The sequence below is a fragment of the Nicotiana attenuata genome, unplaced genomic scaffold (assembly GCF_001879085.1).
Source record: "Nicotiana attenuata strain UT unplaced genomic scaffold, NIATTr2, whole genome shotgun sequence".
NCBI classification, from domain to species: domain Eukaryota; kingdom Viridiplantae; phylum Streptophyta; class Magnoliopsida; order Solanales; family Solanaceae; genus Nicotiana; species Nicotiana attenuata.
The window spans coordinates 104,891-124,871 of NW_017670860.1; the positions used below are offsets into that span (position 1 = coordinate 104,891).

Below are 19,981 nucleotides of genomic sequence, written 5' to 3' on the forward strand. Positions count from 1 at the left end.
AAGTGCTTTAGTTAAGACATCAGCCAACTGACTATTAGTCCCAATATGATGAAGAGACACCAGTCCTTCCTGTAATTTGTCTCTTACAAAGTGGCAGTCTACTTCAATGTGTTCGGTCCGCTCGTGGAAAATAGGATTTCGAGCTATATGCAGAGCAGACTGACTATCCCAAAACACTGTGACGGGTGTAGGAAATGGAACTGTTAGCTCAGTAAACAGTCTGCACAATCAAACAAGCTCTCCAACTACATTTTTGAGGGCTCTGTACTCTACATCTACAGAAGAAAGAGATATGGTAGCTTGCTTCTTGGACTTCCAGCTAATGGAACTGTCACCAAGTAATACCAAATACCCACTAACAGATTTCCTAGAATCCGGGCAGGCAGCCCAATCAGAATCACAATACCCTCTGACTGTGCAATCTTGGCTAGCAGACATAAAAATTCCAAGAGTGGGATCAACTTTCAAGTATCTAAGTAAATGGTAGGCAGCTTTGAGGTGAGGTTCCCTGGGATCTTGCATGAATTGACTGAGGTGATGGACATTATAAGCAATGTCCAGCCTTGTATTCGTAAGAAAATTCAATTTGCCTATCAAAGTTCTGTAGAGACAGGGGTCTGCTAAGGGTACACCTTCCTTGGCTTGAAGTTTGACCGTAGGATCCAGTGGTGAGCTGAAAGCACTAACATGAAGGAATTCATACTCCTTTAGTAGGTCAAGAGCAAATTTTCTTTGAGAGATTATCACACCATCTTCCCTGTAGAGAACTTCTAAGCCTAGAAAATAATATAGTCTGCCCAGGTCCTTGATTTTGAATTGAGCATTAAGAAAGGCCTTCAAAGAATTGATTTCCTCTGAATTATTTCCCTGTGACAATGACATCATCCACATATACAACAACATACATAACAGAAGAGTCAGGTTTCTTGTAAAACAAATAATAATCATTGAGGGAATGTGCATAACCCTTGGAGCACAAGGCCTCAGCCAATTTGGCATACCACTGTCGACTGGCTTGTTTCAAGCCATACAATGACTTGTTCAATTTGCATACCAGCCCAGGTGTATCAACCAACAGTCTAGGAGGCAAATCCATATACACTTCCTCATGTAAATCCCCATGGAGGAAGGCATTGTTGACATCAAGTTGGAAGACACCCCAATGCTTCTTTACTGCAGTGGCTACAAATGCTCTAATGGTTGTCATTTTCACAACAGGGGAAAAAGTTTCAATGTAATCAACACCAGCCTGTTATGTATACCCCTTTACTACTAACCTGGCCTTAATCTCTCAACACTACCATCAGCTTTATGTTTGATCTTATACACCCATCGACAACCTATTGGTCTCTTCCCTGTAGGTAAGGGAACTAAGTCCCAAGTGTGATTGGCATGGAGAGCCTCAAACTCTAGTGACATTGTTGTTTTCCAGGTAGGATTCAAGGCTGGTTCCTCATAAGATCCTGGCTCACTATCATGGTAAACATTTCGCAGAAGTTGCTGACTATCAGGGACCAATGAAGTGAAAGGGACATGATGATGTTTGGAGAAAAGGGCATTGAGAGAAAAAAGGAGAATCTGAGTTAGATGTGGTGGTAGAAGAAGATGAAGTAGATGGAGGGTGAACAGTAGGATACAGGTTAGGTAAAGAACACACATAGTCTTCTAAATGTGCAGGTAAATGATGTTCCCTAGTAGACCTTCTAGGTACATGATTATTCTGAATTTGAGGTGTTGAATGAAGTACATGGGATTGCAAGGATGAAGAGTGACTTGGGGTGATATGGGAGTAGTTGTAGGTGAGGCTATATGGGAAGTGTCAGCTGAATCTGACTGTGGTCTAGACACACAATCAGTTGAGTGCATTTCAGGAGGTGACATATCTACTGTAGGAGGGACAGAATTAAGCACCAAAGGAAAAGAGGAAGATGAATTAGGTAGAATAGCAAAAGGGAAGATGTGTTCATGGAAAATCACATCTCTAGACACATGAATTTTTCTGGTGGCCAGATTCAAAACATTGTACCCTTTAGTATCATAGGGGTATCCCACAAAGACATGAGGAGTTGTCCTAGGCTCAAACTTATCTCTATGAACTTTAGGTATAGTGGGAAAGCACAAGCATCCAAAACTTCTCAAGTGGGAATAGGTTGGTGCTTTGTTATAGAGGATCTCAATTGGGCATTTATTTTTTAGATAGGTAGTGGGAAGTCTATTTATAATATGGGTTGCAGCCAATAGACATTCACCCCAGTATTGCAAGGGCAATTTGGACTGGAAAAGGAGTGCTCTGGCAGTCTCCACGAGGTATTTATGCTTCCTTTCTACAACTCCATTTTGTTGAGGAGTGTAGGGGCATGTTTTTTGATGAACTATCCCCTTGGACTGAAAAAATGATAAGGTTTCCATATTGACAAATTCTGAACCATTGTCTGATCTGAGGTATTTGACACTGGATTTAAAATGGGTTTCAACTAAGGATATGAAGTTCTTGATGACTTGTAAGACATTGCTTTTACTACTTAAGACACTACTACAAAAAGGGCATTTGGAGGCAATTATTTAGCGGCAATAAGTCAATTGCCGCTAATATATTCTATAAGCTAAAATATATGCGGCAAATGACCATTGGCCACTAAAAAATAACCTTTTACCGGCAATTAAAATCAATTGCCATTAAAAACTATTAATCGACTAACCGCGCATATAGGTTTTTCTTTTCTTTTTTTTTAAAATTTTCTCTCCCTGCCAAATAAATCGTTCCCTCCAAATATTTTGCACAAAATATAATCGATCGATTCCCTCCAATCAGAAAAAATAGGAAAACCTATTCCTTCATTGAACGAGATACGGTTTTCCTTCATCGAATAGGATACGAATCTCACATATCGATTTTCCTTCATTGAACAGGATACAATTTACAGAGTCTACATATAGGTCTGGCGAGTTTTTATTGTTTCATTGAACGGGATAACTGTTGTTCTTCCCCAGCCAGAATCGCAGAATCACAGAATCGTAGAATCGCAGGTCTCCGGCCAGATTAACAGAATCGAAGGTCTCCGGCCAGTTTCTTCCCCAGATAACTGCTCTTCTTCCCCAGGTATTTTCGTTTTTTCACCCAGCAGACGCGATTAACAGTGGAGTTAGGATTGTGCTGCTCGATTATGCTCTATCGTCGTTGTTAGTATTCTCTGTTTTATCCGTTTCCCACTTCTCTTTTCCTGTAGGTTTCAAGATCGTTGCAGAATTCAGATTTCAATTTCTTGTGTTTATTAACAAAACAATATGCTTACCAGGTACAAATTCGTGCCTTCAACTGTTGCATTTTGAGCTTTGCGAAAGTACAGTTTTTTCTGCATATGCGAGTCTTTTGTGATATCCGATTGTTGTAAATTGACGTGCGGTGATTGTGTTTATTCCTCCTCTGTTCTTTGACTGTTTTATGATTTTGTTCCTTTTTTTTCTGCTATTCTTGTAATTATTCAGAAATTTTATAAGTGTTGCTGATACATATTGATGTTTTCATTGAATCTACCACTAGTCGAGATATGAATTCCTCTGTATGTTTTCTGTTATTCTCGACATTGTTCATAATTTTTAAGTGTCGTAGATGCATATTGATGTTTTCATTGAATCTACCATTAGTCGAGATGTATTCCTCTATATATTTTCTGTTATACTTATCAAGAATCTGCCAATCAAATGCAAAGGCGATGGTTCCTTTGATCTATGTAAATACTAAAAGTATAATTGAGTATTGAAAGGAAGGAAAGATACATGTCTTACACAGTAAAGAACAACATTATAGTCTTGAGATCTAAAAACCTACAATCAGACAACAGATTGGTATGCTAGACAACTTTAGTTCTATTAGGTAGGTACAAAGTATTTGCGTCTAGAAAACTGAATAGTCGTGGGTGAATCCACATAGATGTGATGCTTTTAATAACAAAACTCAGGTAAAATCAAAATGATAGCATTGCCATTTGTAATAACAAATGTTTCCCGCTATCTCACCTAACACTAAGAAGAAAACACGCAGGAAAGAAAAAAAGAAGTGAACCTTAGTAAACTAATAAATATGTTTAGATAAGTAAATTGCCAATGAAACAATGCCTGCGTGGATCCCAAACTATATATTAAAAAATTATAATTTTAAACAAGATTAGTTGGGTCCCAAACTGGAAAACTGAATCGAGAAATCAAACTAAGAAAAGAAAAATTGAACAAAACAGCTATTGTCGAATAACTGAGAAGAGATAGAAGAGAAGAATGAGATAAATGAGTGTATCCAGTACTTTGTTGTTTGTTGTACAATAATCTTTGAGTTATGGAATTACATACAAATAGGNATACAAATAGGATGGTTATTTACTACATTTTGAATAATTCCCTCTGTGTTGACAGTAAGTGTAGAAAAGAAAAGAATATCTTGAACGTCATGGACAATCCTAGAAATAAAAGATGGAAGCATTGCGATAGAGTTAGTAAAAAATATTTGGATGGAGTAGATGATTTTATAAACCATGCCTTTTCTATAAAACAAGATGGGGAACAAATTCTATGTCCTTGTACGAAGTGTGAGCTTATCCATCAAGTTAATCGGGCTACAACATATGATCATCTTGTGATTAATGGTATTATGACATCATATGATACTTGGTTTTGTCATGGTGAGTCTTTAAAGGGATCAAGCAATGCTCAAACAAATAATCGAAGCCAGTCAACTCTAAGGGGCGATGATATGACAGGAATGATACATGATGCCTTTGGAGGCTTTACAGAGTTCATTAGTGAAAGTGGTGACGTAGATCATAACTTACAAGAGAATATTGCTCATCCATCTGGAAATCAACCTCATGTAGAGGTGGATAAGTTTGAACGGCTCATGAAGGAGGCAAATGAAGAACTATATCCAGGATGTAAGAAGTTTAGCAAACTGTCCTTTTTGCTGCATATGTATCGTACAAAGTGCATGTTCAAATGGTCAAATGAATCTTTTAATGCTTGCTTGGACTATTGAAGGATGCGCTGCCTGAAGGGGAAAAATTGCCTCCTTCTTTCTATGAGACCAAAAAGATAGTTGAAGGCTTGGGCTTAAAGTATGAAAAAATCCATGCTTGTCCCAACGATTGCATGCTTTTTAGGAAAGAGTTTGCTAATAAGAATATCAATGAATGCAAAGTTTGTGGGGCTTCTAGATGGAAAAATGATGCTAGAAAAATTCCAGCCAAGGTCCTAAGGTATTTTCCTTTAAAACCGAGGCTACAGAGATTGTTTATGTCATCAGAAACTTCCAAAGCAATGCGATGGCATCATGAAGAGCGCAACAAAGATGGAGTTCTACGACATCCTGCAGATTCTGAAGCTTGGAAAATTTTTGATAATAAATATCCTGAATTTGAAGGAGACCCTCGCAATGTGCGCCTAGGATTAGCTTCTGATAGGTTTAATCCATTTGGCACAATGCGAACTGTTCACAGTACATGGCCAGTGATTTTAATACCATATAATCTTCCACCATGGATGTGCATGAAACAAGAGTTTTTCATTCTGTCCTTACTTATTCCTGGACCAAAAGCGCCTGGAAATAATATTGATGTCTTTTTGCAACCTCTAATAGAAGAGTTAAATGAATTATGGGATGTTGGTGTAGAAACGTACGATGCCTCCCCTAAGGAGATATTCCAAATGCGAGCAGCTCTCATGTGGACGATAAATGATTTTCCAGCATATGGTACTCTCTTTGGATGGTGCACTTATGGTAGATTTGCATGCCCGTCTTGTAATATACACACTCAATCTAGAAGGCTCAAACATGGCAGAAAGTTTTGTTATATGGGGCATCGCCGCTTCTTGAAGTCAGGACACAAATATCGGAATGATGCAAAATCATTTGATAGGACTAAAGAAACAAGATCTGCACCTTGTCCAGTAACTGGTTCAGTAGTGCTGAATCAAGTTAAAGATATAAATTTTACTCTTGGCCAGTCAAGTGAAGCGGTAAATGGGGTGATGAAAAACACATGGAAGAAGAGAAGTATTTTTTTATATCTTCCTTATTGGAAATTTAACTTGGTGCTCCATAATCTTGATGTGATGCACATAGAAAAGAACATGTGTGATAACATAATTTATACATTATTGGATCTTGGTAAAAAGTCTAAAGACAACTTAGAGGCTCGATTAGACTTGAAGGAGATGAAAATAAGACCAAGCTTATGGCCTCAGTACCGAGCTAGTGGTAAATCATATCTTCCTCCTACTTTTTTCACAATGTCTCCGATGGGAAAGGAGTTATTTTATGAAGTACTACAAAATGTCAAGTTTCCAGATGGCTATGCGTCTAATATCTCACGTTGCTTTCGCAAACGAAAGATATCTGGGCTAAAAACTCATGATTGTCATGTTTTAATGCAAGAACTTCTTCCTCTTGCCTTGCGGAGATCAGTATATAAAAGAGTTAGTTCAATTTTAATTGAACTATGAACATTCTTTCGTGTTCTGTGTAGCAAAGAGATAAAACTAGAAGAGTTAAAGTTACTTGAAGTAAAAATCCCAGAAACATTGTCTACTATGGAGAAACTCTTCCTCCCAGGATTCTTTACTGTTATGATACACTTGGTAATTCACTTGGCAACTGAGGCTAAACACGCGGGACCCGTACATTATCGCTGGATGTACCCAATTGAGAGGTATGAAGAATATCACTGAATCTTTATCTTATGTCTTTAGTTGTTAAATATTCTAATATCAAACTAATAATATTACTTTGTTCCATAGGTTTTTGGGTACTTTAAAATCATATGTTCGTAATCGTGCATGTCCAGAAGGTTCAATAGCAGAAGCATGCATAGCAAATGAGTGTATGGCATTTTGCTCACGATATTTGGAGGGTGGAGATTCAAGGTCTTATTGTTCAAGAAAATGCAATGATGAGATTGAGCATGAGACTAGTAAAGAAGAATGTCTTTTTCCTACTGTTAGGGAGTCATACGGTGGAGTAGATGTATTTGAGTTGGATGAGAAAACATGGTTGCAAGCACATCGGCATGTGCTTTTCAATTGCGAGTCAGAAGTCGTTGAGAATTATAAAAAGTAAGTGTTATATCTATTATTTAATATATGTATATTACTTATTTGATAACAAAATTGATATATGCGAGTTACGTGAATAGGGAACATATTGCTGAAATCAAAAGAGCACATCCTAAGCGTCGTTTTTTTTGACACAACATCAACTTGACCGTGTGCATTTCGATACATTCCATGAGTGGTTCAAAGAGCAAGTAAGTAGTAGGACTAAGTCATTGGTTACATTAATTATTGTCCTTGTACAGATATCCACATTTAGTTGTATCTTTTATTTGGTTAGGTAAAGGAGTTGGAGGCAATATCTAACATCTTAAAGGATGTTAAAGTCCTTGCACGAGGGCCGAGTTACATTGCAAAAAGATTTAGTGCGTTTGATGTAAATAATGGCTACCGATTCCGAACGAAACAAAGTGAAGAGTTCAACGTGACACAAAATAGTGGTGTCATGGTCGATTCAAAGACTGAAAGTTATGCAAGCACAAGTGACAATGCTCCAAAATCTGCAAATATCACATATTATGGCATATTGAATGATATTGTGGAGTTAAACTACTATGAAAAATTTAAGGTTGTCTTATTTAAGTGTGATTGGATTGATGTAACCAAAGGTAGAGGAATTAAGGAAGATGACTTGGGTTTCACACTTGTGAATTTCTCACACCTGACATACTCTGGCGATCCAGAACGTCATGAGCCCTTTATTTTTGCAGAACAAGCTCAACAAGTAATATTTGTGCAAGATCCTCAAGATCATGAATGGTTTGTCCGTAGGTTAATTAAACCTCGAGACATTTTTAATATGGGGGAGGAAAATAGTGCATCTTGAGTCGTCAACGCAGAGTGATGCCACTGACTTAGCTCTTTTAGAAAATGCTCGTGTTTTAGAAGATGAGTTTAACGATTGGGTAAGAAGTGGTATTGATGGAATAGTAATTGATACAAACGTACATTCTCAAGCTTCTCTAAATGATGGTGAAGCTAATGTTGAGGGAGGAAATGACATAGAAAATGAATGTGATTCTGAATAAGAGAGGTGGAACTTATAGAATATTTTTTTGCAAGTGTTATTTAAGAACTTCTAAGGGTGTTATTTTTTTACTTCAGAAGTTTGATATTGGATGTTTGAGTGAATTCGTTGTGCTTTCTTTTACTTATATTTTGCTTATTATATCCATTTAAATGTGATATGCTAAGGTGGTATTATCACTTGATAATTGTTTTATTAGTGCATCAATAACTCTTATCTCTAAAACAACCTTTGTCACAAGGCTTTGTTTGTGTGCACGAGTTGTTAATGTTTCTCACATCTTGAGAATAGGACGGTGCTTCCTCCTGTTTTGTACGTGACCTGCTGATCTATTGGAGTTAATCTGGTACTAATATAGCTTAATGCAACTAGATAATTTTTTTATTTTTGGAGAAGGAACTATGCGAACTAGAGGTCGCAACCGACTTGTAATTGAACAAGACGACGATGAAGATGCGCGATCTTATATTGAGCATTTGATGGATGCTCAAAACCATACTGCGACCCAGCCTTATATTCAGCAGTTGATGGATAATAGGAACAACTCTGAAGACCACGCACATGATAATCAATCTAATGAGTTGAACAGTTCTGTTGGTGGCACTGAAGTTCAACATAATGATGATGAATCAGGTAACACTTTTCTCTGAAATTATTTTCAAATCTTAATTGTGTGTTAATCTAACTAGTTTATATAGTGTAATTAGCAACCGTAGTTTTCTGTAATATCTATTGTGATATGAACTGGTTATATGGATATGCCTCTTCTGCAATTCTTCTAGGATCTAGTATTGCTGTCAAAGATGTCGTGCATCCCATAACCATAATAGCTTCTCTTGCAACTGTAATGTTATAGAATTTGTATATACTCTATAATGTTGGAAAACCGAGATTAGGCCCAAGAAAAAGACAGATTGTCGAGGTAGAACATCTATCATAATAGCTTCTGTTGCAACTGTAATGTTATAGAATCTGTAACAGATTTTCCTGAAGCATTACAAACATGTTTGGCTTCATATTATAATGCATGCAACTCAAAAACTTAATCTAACCAGCACTTTCTAGTGAGTCCTGAAAATTCTTCACAGATTGCTGGAAATATTGATGATATTCACGAGTTGAGTCCTAAAACCAGCAAAGGGAATCTGTAACAAAGGATATTCACCAAGTATTTCTACTGAGTGCTGAATCTGTAACAAATTATGTTTGGATTTGTAGCTGTTTTCTTTGAAGTATCAAGTACATGTCCAACACCTTTAGCCATAGGAGTTTGTCCAGCTGCTTTTCTCTCACAATGATCATCCTTAATCCCTTCAATAACACCAATATATCGCGCTGATGTAGGAGTTTGTCCAGCTGCTTGCATATTTCGCTAAAGTTGCAAAAATAGCCCATTTCGATTAAGAATTCTGTCCTAGTCATGTGCTTGCCATAGTAGCTATTGTTATGTCATAGTACTGCCCAGTAGTATCCTGTCCAACGCAATGTCCCAGTGTGCTTGTTTGTTTGTTATCACTGCCCAGTTCCACGATTCTATGTTAACTCTGCTGTATGTGTATCCTGATATAGTCTTCTAGTTGTATGTGTTAAGTTCCTGCTTTTAAGAATGTGTATATCACCTAGATCCAGTTAAAACGTGCTGCCTCATCCACAAGCTAAGAACTTCTCGCTTGTGCCTCATCCACAAATGGTCTAGCATATCATGTTGTTTCCATGACCTTCTTTGTGATGTTTTGTGTTGTACTTTCCAGTTTTTTCTGTATCTCCACTTAGTACCCAATGTTGCTTCTATTGCTTTCCTCTTGCCTTGCTCCATGTATGTGTTGCTAGTATTAAAAATAACAAATCTGGCCTGAAGCTTTGTACCAGTTGATGATACTGATTTTTTTGACATTAGCTGCATGTGAGGTCTTGGCTGCTGATTTCAGTAGCACATTCCAGTAGCACGAGATTTATTCCACTTGCCATTAGATTCGTACGTCAATCCGAAAAGCAGTATTTGGTTTCTGTAAAACATTTACATTAAGTAGCTTTCCAGTAGCTTCTCTGAGGCTTGGAATTTTAGAGCTAATCCAAATTAGAGTGACTTTGAAGGCATATATACATTTATTAATGGCGAAATGGCTTCCTGGCCACTTAAACTTGTCGGGGTTTTAAAAGCCGATACATAAACTTATAATTCTCCCATTTGAACACTCGAACTTAATTTTTCCATAACTAATAGACACATCTGACAAGAGACCATGTGCGTGTGTATTACACATACACATACGTGTCCATCCAGTCAACAAATGACCAATAGATGTCTTACACGTAAGGGCGCAAAAATAACAACTCCTTCTCTTTGACTGCTTTAGCATTCTTCTTCATCCCATTAATTACCATTTCAAGCTAATTCCAACGCCCCTAGCAACAGAACGCCTATCTCTGCTCTTTTTTCTTCCCTTCACCACACAACACTCCACCTGATCAATTTTCTTCCTCAATCAAAAGCCGAGGTTGCTGTTTGGAGGTTTGTCGTGGTTCAGTTTTTTCGGCGAAGTTCCGGTTACTCGGAAGTTTTCTTTTTCGGTTGCCGATTGAGGTTCCGTTCGTGGTCGTTGGTTCCTGATCTTGACCGCTGGTGCCGATCCTGAATTTTTCCGACTATCAGAGTTGAAAGATGCCATTATAGGGTTCAAAGAGTTCAACGAACTTGGAAGGGGAAGTTATGGGGAAGTATGAAAAAAAATAACCTAGCGCACCACTATTTGATAATATTTTGGGCAAAATTTAAAGTATCCCATTTTTGGTTAAAGTTTAGAGAATCCATGGCCGGCACCACTACCGCCGGCGACACCAGCACCAGCAGTAGAAGCAACCTAGCGCCGACAAAAAGTCTCAGCAAAAAGGAAAATCAAGGACTTTTATTGTATGAAGTTATGGCCACAAAGGCCAAAATTTTCACGGTAAAAAATATACAACTTTCCACCATTTTCACGGTCTGAAAAAATGAAAAAAAAATTGAAAATGGACCTTCAGATTTTTAAAAATGGAGGAAGGGGGTATTTAGAAGGAATAAATAAGAACACAATTAAACACAACCCATTTTGTACTGTTGGGCGTTGGGAAGGGGGTTTTCACGCTCCTGTGCGTCGTGTTCCTCACGCGGGCTGCTGATTAGGACCAACTGACAACACATGGGCATGGTAAATGGTCAAATGTGTTTATTAGTTATGGAAAAGATAAGTTCGAGTGTTCAAATGGAAAAGTTATAAGTTTATGTATCGGCTTTTAAAACTCCGACAAGTTTAAGTGGCCAGGAAGCCATTTCGCCTTTATTAATTAATTGAAGATAAAAACTTACCTTTTGGTGTACATTTAGTGTTGACCATATATACTTTTGCCATTTGATGACCTTTAAATCTTCCATTCCAGGTAATTCGGAGCCAAGAAAGGTTCGTGGGCCTAATTTACTGAAAGATGTTTGGAAACTTCCTCAGGGGAAGGTAGTTGATGTGCCGTTTAATAATCGTAAACAAGCTATTGGGAAAAAAGGTCGAAAGCTTTCTAGCTTTCTAGGAATTATTGCGAGAACTCCAGAACTAACACCTCCAGAAATTGGTGGATTTTGTGAGGGTATGTAGTAGTAGTAGTTTTTGTTATTATTATTATTACTACAACTATTATTATTATTATTGTTATTGTTGTTGTTTTTGTTATTATTATTATTATTATTATTATTATTATTATTATTATTATTATTATTATATGAACGAGTTCAATCTTTTATACATGATATTTTTTTCTAAATGTTGGCTTTATTTTTTTAGAAGAAGTTCTGTATCCCAAGACGGGGAGAAGCTTATGTCCTAAAGTCACTAGGAAAGAAATGGAAAGATTACAAGTGCGATTTAAAAGGTGAGTATCTGCCAAAATATAAGACTAAAGACGCTTTGCTGAAAAATAGACCAAGTGCATAGCGAGGGATCAATGGAGTGGTCTTGTCTCCTATTGGCTTTCAGATAAAGCTAAGGTATTAACAAATCTTTAAAACACCTCTACTTCATTATTTTCAGTGTTTTGATCTTAGTTATGCTCAATTTTATTTATAATTTATAAGATATCATTTTAATATTTCAATGACAGAGGCGTACCCAAGCAAATAGAAACAATAGGCCCAATCAAAAGATGCCTCACACAGGAGGATCCAAAAGTATTGCTACCTTGATGAATGAGCAGGTAAACTTGTAAAAATCGCTAATTATAATATTTTAAAATCCTTTTTTTTCACGCACATCTGACATCAATTTGTATTAGGCTGTAAATGGGGTAGAACCTACACGAGCAGAAATTTCCTTATTAACTCATAAACAACGTAAGGATGGTAGACCACTGGATGTTGATTCTGCCAATGCGATCGTAAGATTTCTTTTTTTATTTAAATTTCTGAATTGGGGAATAGTTTAGAAAAAAACATAAAAGCGAAAAATAAATTCCAACTTGGATTTATGTATTCTGTGGTCAGGAAATGATAAATGAAAGGATGAATAATAGTGAGAGCTCTACTGATCAACCTCCTCGCAGTGTTGCTTGGGAAGGCGATGTGTATTCCCAGGTGTTCGAAAATGACAAAAGTGGGTATGTTCGTGCTTTAGGACTTGGTCCAACTCCTTCTTTCTATGGGGTAGTAGATCTTCCTTAGGAAATATTGTTGCAGAGGATTCGTCTAATGAGGCCGTACAAAGATTAAATAGGAGATAACCGAGTTAAAGGATAAACACAATGAAGAAATGAATCTGATGAAACAAAATCAGGATAAGATGCGATCAGAATTACTCCAAATGAGACAATTGGTGCGCAAATATGTTTCTAATGAATCTATGCCTCAAATCGATGGCACCTCAAGTGAACAGGTAACTCGATTTTTAGAAGTTATAGGCATTCTTAATGAAGTTTCAATACTATAAAAGAACTGTAATCTAATGTGTTAATATTTATTAGGTCCTTGACGCCAACAGTGGCCATAAACGAGTACCACAAACATCAAGGATACCTAGTGTTGCTGAAAATACTTCACTGTCTCAAGGTACTACTCATCTTTATCCTTCGGTGCTACTATTTCAGTTTTCTATTGTTTGAATTTTCCTTCAATTTTTTTATCATTAGAATCCTGATTTCATGTAAACTTGCAAGAAATGGAAACAAGATATAGTTTCGACTTACATGCTTCCATAATTCGATTGTAACTTTCTCAGTGTTAGTACCATTTACATAAGAGAGCAATAGATAATGAAATAGCAGTCATAAAACTGAGGTCTTCATAGACCATTTGAAGCACCAGCATGTTCTGTAAAGTAACACACACTACAGATGACTTTCTACCGAGTATAATGCTATGACTTATTACAAACAGGGTAGCTCGTACATTCCTTATTCTAATTGTGATTCCCCTGCGACTTGTTTGAGTTGATGAACTTATCCTTGTTTGTTTCTGCTTGTTTGAATTGAATGTGATTGACCTGAAATCTAGTGTCTATTGCTGCTGAAGTTCTATTTGGTCTTTTCTGCAAATTTCGAGTTGACCTGCACACTGAAAACATTAAAAACAATTAATGATCCTAGAACCAACTTTAATGTGTTTGAATTGCAATCCTCTAATAGAAACACCAAATATTCCTACCAACTTGTTCCCTATAGCTGCTATAAAAATGGCTTGAGCTAAACTCTACTGATTCCAGTTCTGAGGGAGAAGAAGAGCAGCAATGTCATCTTGTCACCACGTTATTTATTCCTGATTTTGATGTATGAGTTTAAAAACTGAACTTCTACTCGATCGTCTGAGTTAATTGAGTTGAATTCGTAAGTTTGGCTCGAGTTCCTTATTCGAATTGTGATTCCCCTGCTTCTGGTTCAGTATGCACTTGAGAACCATCTGCTTCTGGTTCAGTATGCACCTGAGAACCATCCGCTTCCGTTTCTTGTTTGTATTTTTCTTCCTACTTGTTTTGGTAGCATGAATCCCTTGAGTATCTTGTTCAAGATCACGCACTTGGTAGTGTCTGTCTATTGCTGTTGAAGTTCTGACTACTATCTACTGAGATCTTGAGGAGTTGACTCAAGTTTGAGTTCTTCTCCTGCTTTATCCAGTCCTAGAACTGCTACTGCTGATTCAACTGAGATCAAATTTGCATCTTCACTCTCGTGATCATCATCTTCACTCGAGTTCCCAACATACGTATCATCGTAGTCTTCTTCCTCCTCATACCCACGTTGATCTGACCATATCCTGGATTTGATAGCCATCCCCCTCACATTCGCCTTTATAACTTCATTATTATTCCTAGAGGACAACATCAACTCACTCCATGTTCACCACACGATTCCAACGATTGTGATGGCACTTCATAGATTGAGGTGTTCAAAGTGACCATTGGTTGTTTAACCATGTTTGTATGCATCATCATTGCATTCTGAGCTTCTTTAATGATTTGTTCGACATGAGGGCTGGACAAATGTATTGTAGGAACATTAGAACTGTGTGTGCCCATTAGCTCCTCCACACCATTTTTCTTTGAGGCCTGCTATCGAACACTCCCTTCCTTTGCCAAATTTTCACTATCCTGTAATCCTTTTTCGCTACCTGTGCAAGGAACAAGTTGTTTGTTCATCATATCATCTTTTTCCATTGTTGAATCCAGTTTCCCATCATCCACAGCTGCCAGAACTTTGAAATTATTTGAGTTGGAGACACAGTTCGAAGCATTTTGTCGAACACCTAAGTTCTAAGATTTTGGAGAAACCCCTTTCTTTGCAGAAGATTTTCTACCTGTTACCATGTTCCAAACTCCCTCCTCTTTGTTCCTATCACCTCCCTTATCATCCTCAAATACCTTCCCAATTGTATTTTCCAGGTCTATGCTCATATGCCCATCTTTTTCAATCCCTAAAGTCTGGGCAACTGCTTCTCTGTCAGAGGTTTCCCTTGCAAGTTTTTGCTGTGCACCTGCAGATAGTTTATGAGAGGAATCAGCCTCACTACCACCTTTACCACCTGATGAACCATTTCCACCCTTTACCCTATCCTTTTCTTCATTATTTTGATCTCCTATTGCCCTATGTATTTTTCCATTCCCAGCCCGTGCATTCACAATGGCTCGATCAGTAGCAGTTTTTAAAGCACCAGTAGTAGCTAAAAACATTCTTCCAAACACAGTAGCAGCAGGGACATCTTTTGGAGGTTTAGATGGTCCCTTATCCAGCTTTAACACTTCCTCTATTGGCACCATAGGAACAGTAGCATGTGGTGTTGCTGTAGTTTCAATAAAATCTGTATGTTTCTGCAATTTTTGTTGACTGTTTTCAGCTGAAATTTTCTGCACTTTGTGGTTATTCTGCTTGATGGTTGTTGTTCTGTTAATAGCAATGTTTTTTCTGTTTATGAATCGTGACAGTGATGGAATTTTGAAGATGTTTTTCCGCATTGTATTTTATCTTCTGATATAATTATTTTATTATTTCAGGTCATACAGTTTGATGCTCGATAATTCAGCTGGTGGAAGATTTCATAATGATGAAAAGTTGCGAAAATCGTTTGAAGACTATCATTCGTTTGGATAAGTTATATAATGACATTAGCTATTTAGTTCAAACAATATAAGTTTAGTTATTGTGACATCAATATTTTTGATTGGTGCTTCCTTTAATTTGTTAAGATTTAATGAGATATATTTTTTTAAAATTAATATTAATTTATTTTCTTATTTGGGTCATATTTTGGATAAATATAGTAACTATTATTAATGGTGGCTACAATATTGCTATTAGCGCTTGTGACTTTTAACGCTAATTTAGTTGGATATACCAGCTATATAAATGGACGATAAATGGCAAATTAAGATGTTTTACAAGGGATATTGCAGTTGTTATAATTGCTGTAAAATAATTACCGTTAAAAATATTGACTTTTAGCGGCAATTTAGTTAATCATATTAGCCACTAAAATGGCAAACTAATATGTTTTCAGAAGGGATACTATGGCCATTTTAATTGCCACAAAATAATTGCCGCTAAAGATGCGAACATTTAGCGGCAATTATTTTGAATTTAGCGGCTATAAAAATGGATGCTAAAGGAGTATAATTATTCGATTTAGTAGCCATAGTAATTGCCGTTAATGATGTGAACTTTTAGCGGCAATTATTTTGAATTTAGTAGCTATAAAAAATGGTTGCTAAAGCAGTATAATTAGCCGTTATGGATTAGATTTAGTAGCCATTATAATTGCCGCAAACAATTGCCGTTAAAGATGATAATCTTTAGCGGCAATAAACCATACCTTTTACCAGCTTTTGTGACAATAGCCGCTAAAGGCTTTAGCGACCCCAACATCAGCGGCTAAACACCAATGGCTGATAAAAGCTATAGCGGCTATTGTTATTCCCGCTAAAACCATTTTTAATTGCCGCTAAACATCCTTTTTGTTGTAGTGAGAGGTGGGTCCAAGTGGACTTTCTATGATCATCCACCAAGGTGAGGAAATATTTTGTAATTATCATGAGTAGCAATATGATAAGGTCCCCAGAGGTCTACATGAAGAAGCGCAAAAATGGAAGTAGTAGTGCTAGTCCTGTGAGGAAAGGAAAGTCTAGGTTGTCTAGCCATAGGACAAATGGAGCAGAGGAAAGGCTGTTTAGTTGAGAACTGAACAGGGATGGAGGATATCCCCATCATTTTGACAAAGGGTAAATGACCTAATCTGTAATGCCACAGCAAGTCATCTTGATTCTTATCAGACAAGAGAGAATGTGAGGAAATGCACTGAGTTTTCTTACTGATGGAATTATTTACAACTGATTGTGAATGGCAAATGGGAACATTTACAGATGATTCAGGATGTTGATTCAGGATGATTCGGAAGGTTTAGACAAAATAGAACAAGAAACAGGTAAAGAAACATGTGAAGTAGAGCATGAATTCTTCAGACAACTCGAACACAGGAGGTACAAGCCATCCTTGACCTTACCAATCTCTAGAGGCCTCTTCATTGAAGGGGCCTGCAGTAGACAAAGAAAGTCAGAGAAGGCAACCAAACCTTTAAGTTGAGAAGCTAAAGAGTGAATTGATATAAGATTGTACTTGAAGGATGGAAGATAGAGGACTCTATGCAGAACAATGTTAGGTGCTAATGAGACAGTTCTAATTTCTGTAACTTTGACTCTATAGCCATTTGGTAGTGTAATTAACATAGGATACACTAAGGTTTTAATGTGAGTTAGTAAGGATTTGTTAAAGGTCATATGGTTAGAGACCCCAGAGTCTAGGATCCAAATGTCAGCCCTTGATTTAAAGCATTTACATGAAAGCAGGCCAAAATCAAAAGAGAGAACAGAAGCGGAACAAGCAAAAATACTTGCAAAGTTCATAGCTCCACCAGTCACATTATTGTCTGAGTTATCTCCTCCAGTGCTGGTCTGAAAGTGTTGAAGCAAAGTCACCAACTGCCCATATTGCTCCCTAGTGAGACTCACATTGGAGTTGCTACCTTGAGTTTGTGTTTCTTCACCTTTCATGCAGAATGTATCGACTGGAGTAGTGTGTACATTAGCTGTGGTCCTTTTGCCTTTATAATACTTAGGATTCTGATTAAAATCTTGCGGATAGCCATGGAGCTTGAAGCACTTGTCTTTGGTGTGGCCAGTGCATTTGCAGTGATCACAGAAGGGACGTGGTCTGGCACTTGTGGAAGGATGATTGTTTGGGGAGTAATTGGTTCTGAAGTTGTTATTCATAGATGCTCTGTTATTGAAATTATTGTGCGAAGGAACATTAACATTCAAAGAAGCAGAATCGAGCATGAGTTGATTATGTGGCTTCACTTCTCGTTGCTTTTCTTCCTGAATGAGCAAAGAAAAGGCCTGTGCCATGGAAGGCAGTGGATTCATCATGAGTATACTACCTCACACTGTGGTATACTCTTTGTTTAATCCCATGAGGAACTGAATAAGTCTTCTATCTTGTTCAGCCTTGCCATATTCTCCTTAGCCCCACAAGTACACTGACAACTACATTGTGACTTAGAATTTATCATGCTTAATTCCTCCCAAAGCTTCTTCATTTTCGTATAATATCCGGTAACATCGAGGACTCCCTGAGCTAAATCGTTAATTTCATTTTGGATTTGATACAACTTAGTGCCATTAGTCTGGTCGTACCTATCTTCCAATTCCCTCAAAAGTTCAAAAGCATTGTTAGCGTACTCAACACTGTCAGCAATTTCCTTGCACAGAGAATTCAGGATCCATGAGGTTACCATATCGTCGCACCTTTCCCACTGACGAAATTGTGGAGAGTCTAGATCTGGTCGCTTGTACTCATCGGTGATGAATCCTACTTTATTTTTGACTGAAAGAGCTCTGAGGATGCTCCTTCTCCAGGATCGATATCCGACGCCGTTGAACGGAGCTGTCACCAACATCGCACCAGGATTATTCGATGGATGCATGTAAAATGGGCAGCTTGGATTGACCCTGGGGTCAGTAGCGGCGGTGTAGGTTGAATCACTTGATTCAACTCCAGAATCAGTGTTTGGATCAAGGATAGCCATGAGAAGGGATTGCTGGTATACCAGGTAGATGTTTATCTTTTCGACTTCAGCGAAAATGTTCAAAGCACCACATTCGTCAATTATCTTGATGTCGAAAGGGAAGAGGACAGGGATAGTGTCAATTTGTCAAAAAAATGAAGCGAGAAGAAGAAAAATGTCGGATCGAGAAAATTAGGGCAAAAATGGAGACGGTGACTGTATCTTTAGAATCCAATAAATTGAGAAAGATATTGAAGAGAATAACAAGTAGAATACCTCGCTATGATACCATGTCAAAGCAATGAGAGTAATGGAGGAGCAGAACTCAAGCTTGAGCTCCAATGGAGGAACCCTAGAAGGTTCTCGAAGATGAACAGAGAAGAGAGAAGGTCGGTTATGTGAAATGAACTGACTAAACTGTATTAGACTGTAACGACCCGACCTGTCGTTACGGGAGTTACCGCCCCGTTTTCCCCGTTTTATGCTTCTATATGTTTCATTATACGTGTTTGGAGAATTTGAAGTAATTCGGACAGAGTTTGGTTAGAAATGAGACAATAAGTCTCTTTATGATAAGGTTAGTTTGGAAAAGTCAACCGAATGTTGACTTATGAGTTAGAAGGCTCGGAATGGATTTCCGATGATTCGACCAGTTTCGGGAGATGATTTGTGACTTAGGAGAGCAATCGGAACTGAATTTGGAGGTCCGGTGTGGAATTAGGCTTGAATTGGCTAAGGTTGAATTTTGGCGTATTCTGGATGGTAGGTGAGATTTTGATCCGAGGGTCGGAATGGAATTCCGAGAGTTGCAGTAGCTTCGTTAGGTGATTTTAGATATGCGTGCAAAGTTTCAGATCATTCAGAGGTGTTTAGGTCGGGTTTTAGATCAAATGCAAGTTTCGGAAGTTTTAGTTTAACTTAGGCTTGAATCTGTGGTAATTCGACGATTTTGATGTTAACGATAGTGTTTTGATGATTGCAACAAGTTTGAATAAGGTCTTGGGGTGTGTTGGTGCTATTGGTTGAGGTCTCGGGGGCCTCGGAATGATTTCGGGTGGTTAAACGGAGAATCTTGATGTTTGTTGCAGGTCTGGTGCACCTGGCTTCTGGTATTTCTGCATCTGCGGAAAAGGAGCCGCAGAAGCGGTTCCGGAGATGCGGCTAAGAGATCGCATAAGCGGTCCATGAGGGACCGGGGTAATTCCGCAAAAGCGGACGGGGTGTCGCTTCAGCGTGTCCGCATAGGCGAAAACGAGGCCGCAGAAGTGGAATGGTGAGATCCGCAGAAGCGGATG

At 37.9% G+C, this 19,981-nt stretch overlaps 2 protein-coding genes across 2 annotated transcripts; both read right to left on the reverse strand.

The window, feature by feature from the left end:
* Positions 1-228: 228 nt before the first annotated feature.
* LOC109243966 (uncharacterized mitochondrial protein AtMg00810-like) lies at positions 229-1,419 on the reverse strand. Its single transcript, XM_019410987.1, has 3 exons — positions 1,278-1,419; positions 1,055-1,182; positions 229-867 (listed from the first exon to the last, which is right to left on the reverse strand). The coding sequence occupies exons 1-3, from the start codon at positions 1,417-1,419 to the stop codon at positions 229-231; spliced, it is 909 nt and encodes a 302-aa protein (XP_019266532.1).
* A 16,664-nt stretch (positions 1,420-18,083) lies between these two features.
* Positions 18,084-18,707, reverse strand: LOC109243967. Its single transcript, XM_019410988.1, has one exon. The coding sequence runs from the start codon at positions 18,705-18,707 to the stop codon at positions 18,084-18,086; it is 624 nt and encodes a 207-aa protein (XP_019266533.1).
* Between the last annotated feature and the right edge of the window lie 1,274 nt (positions 18,708-19,981).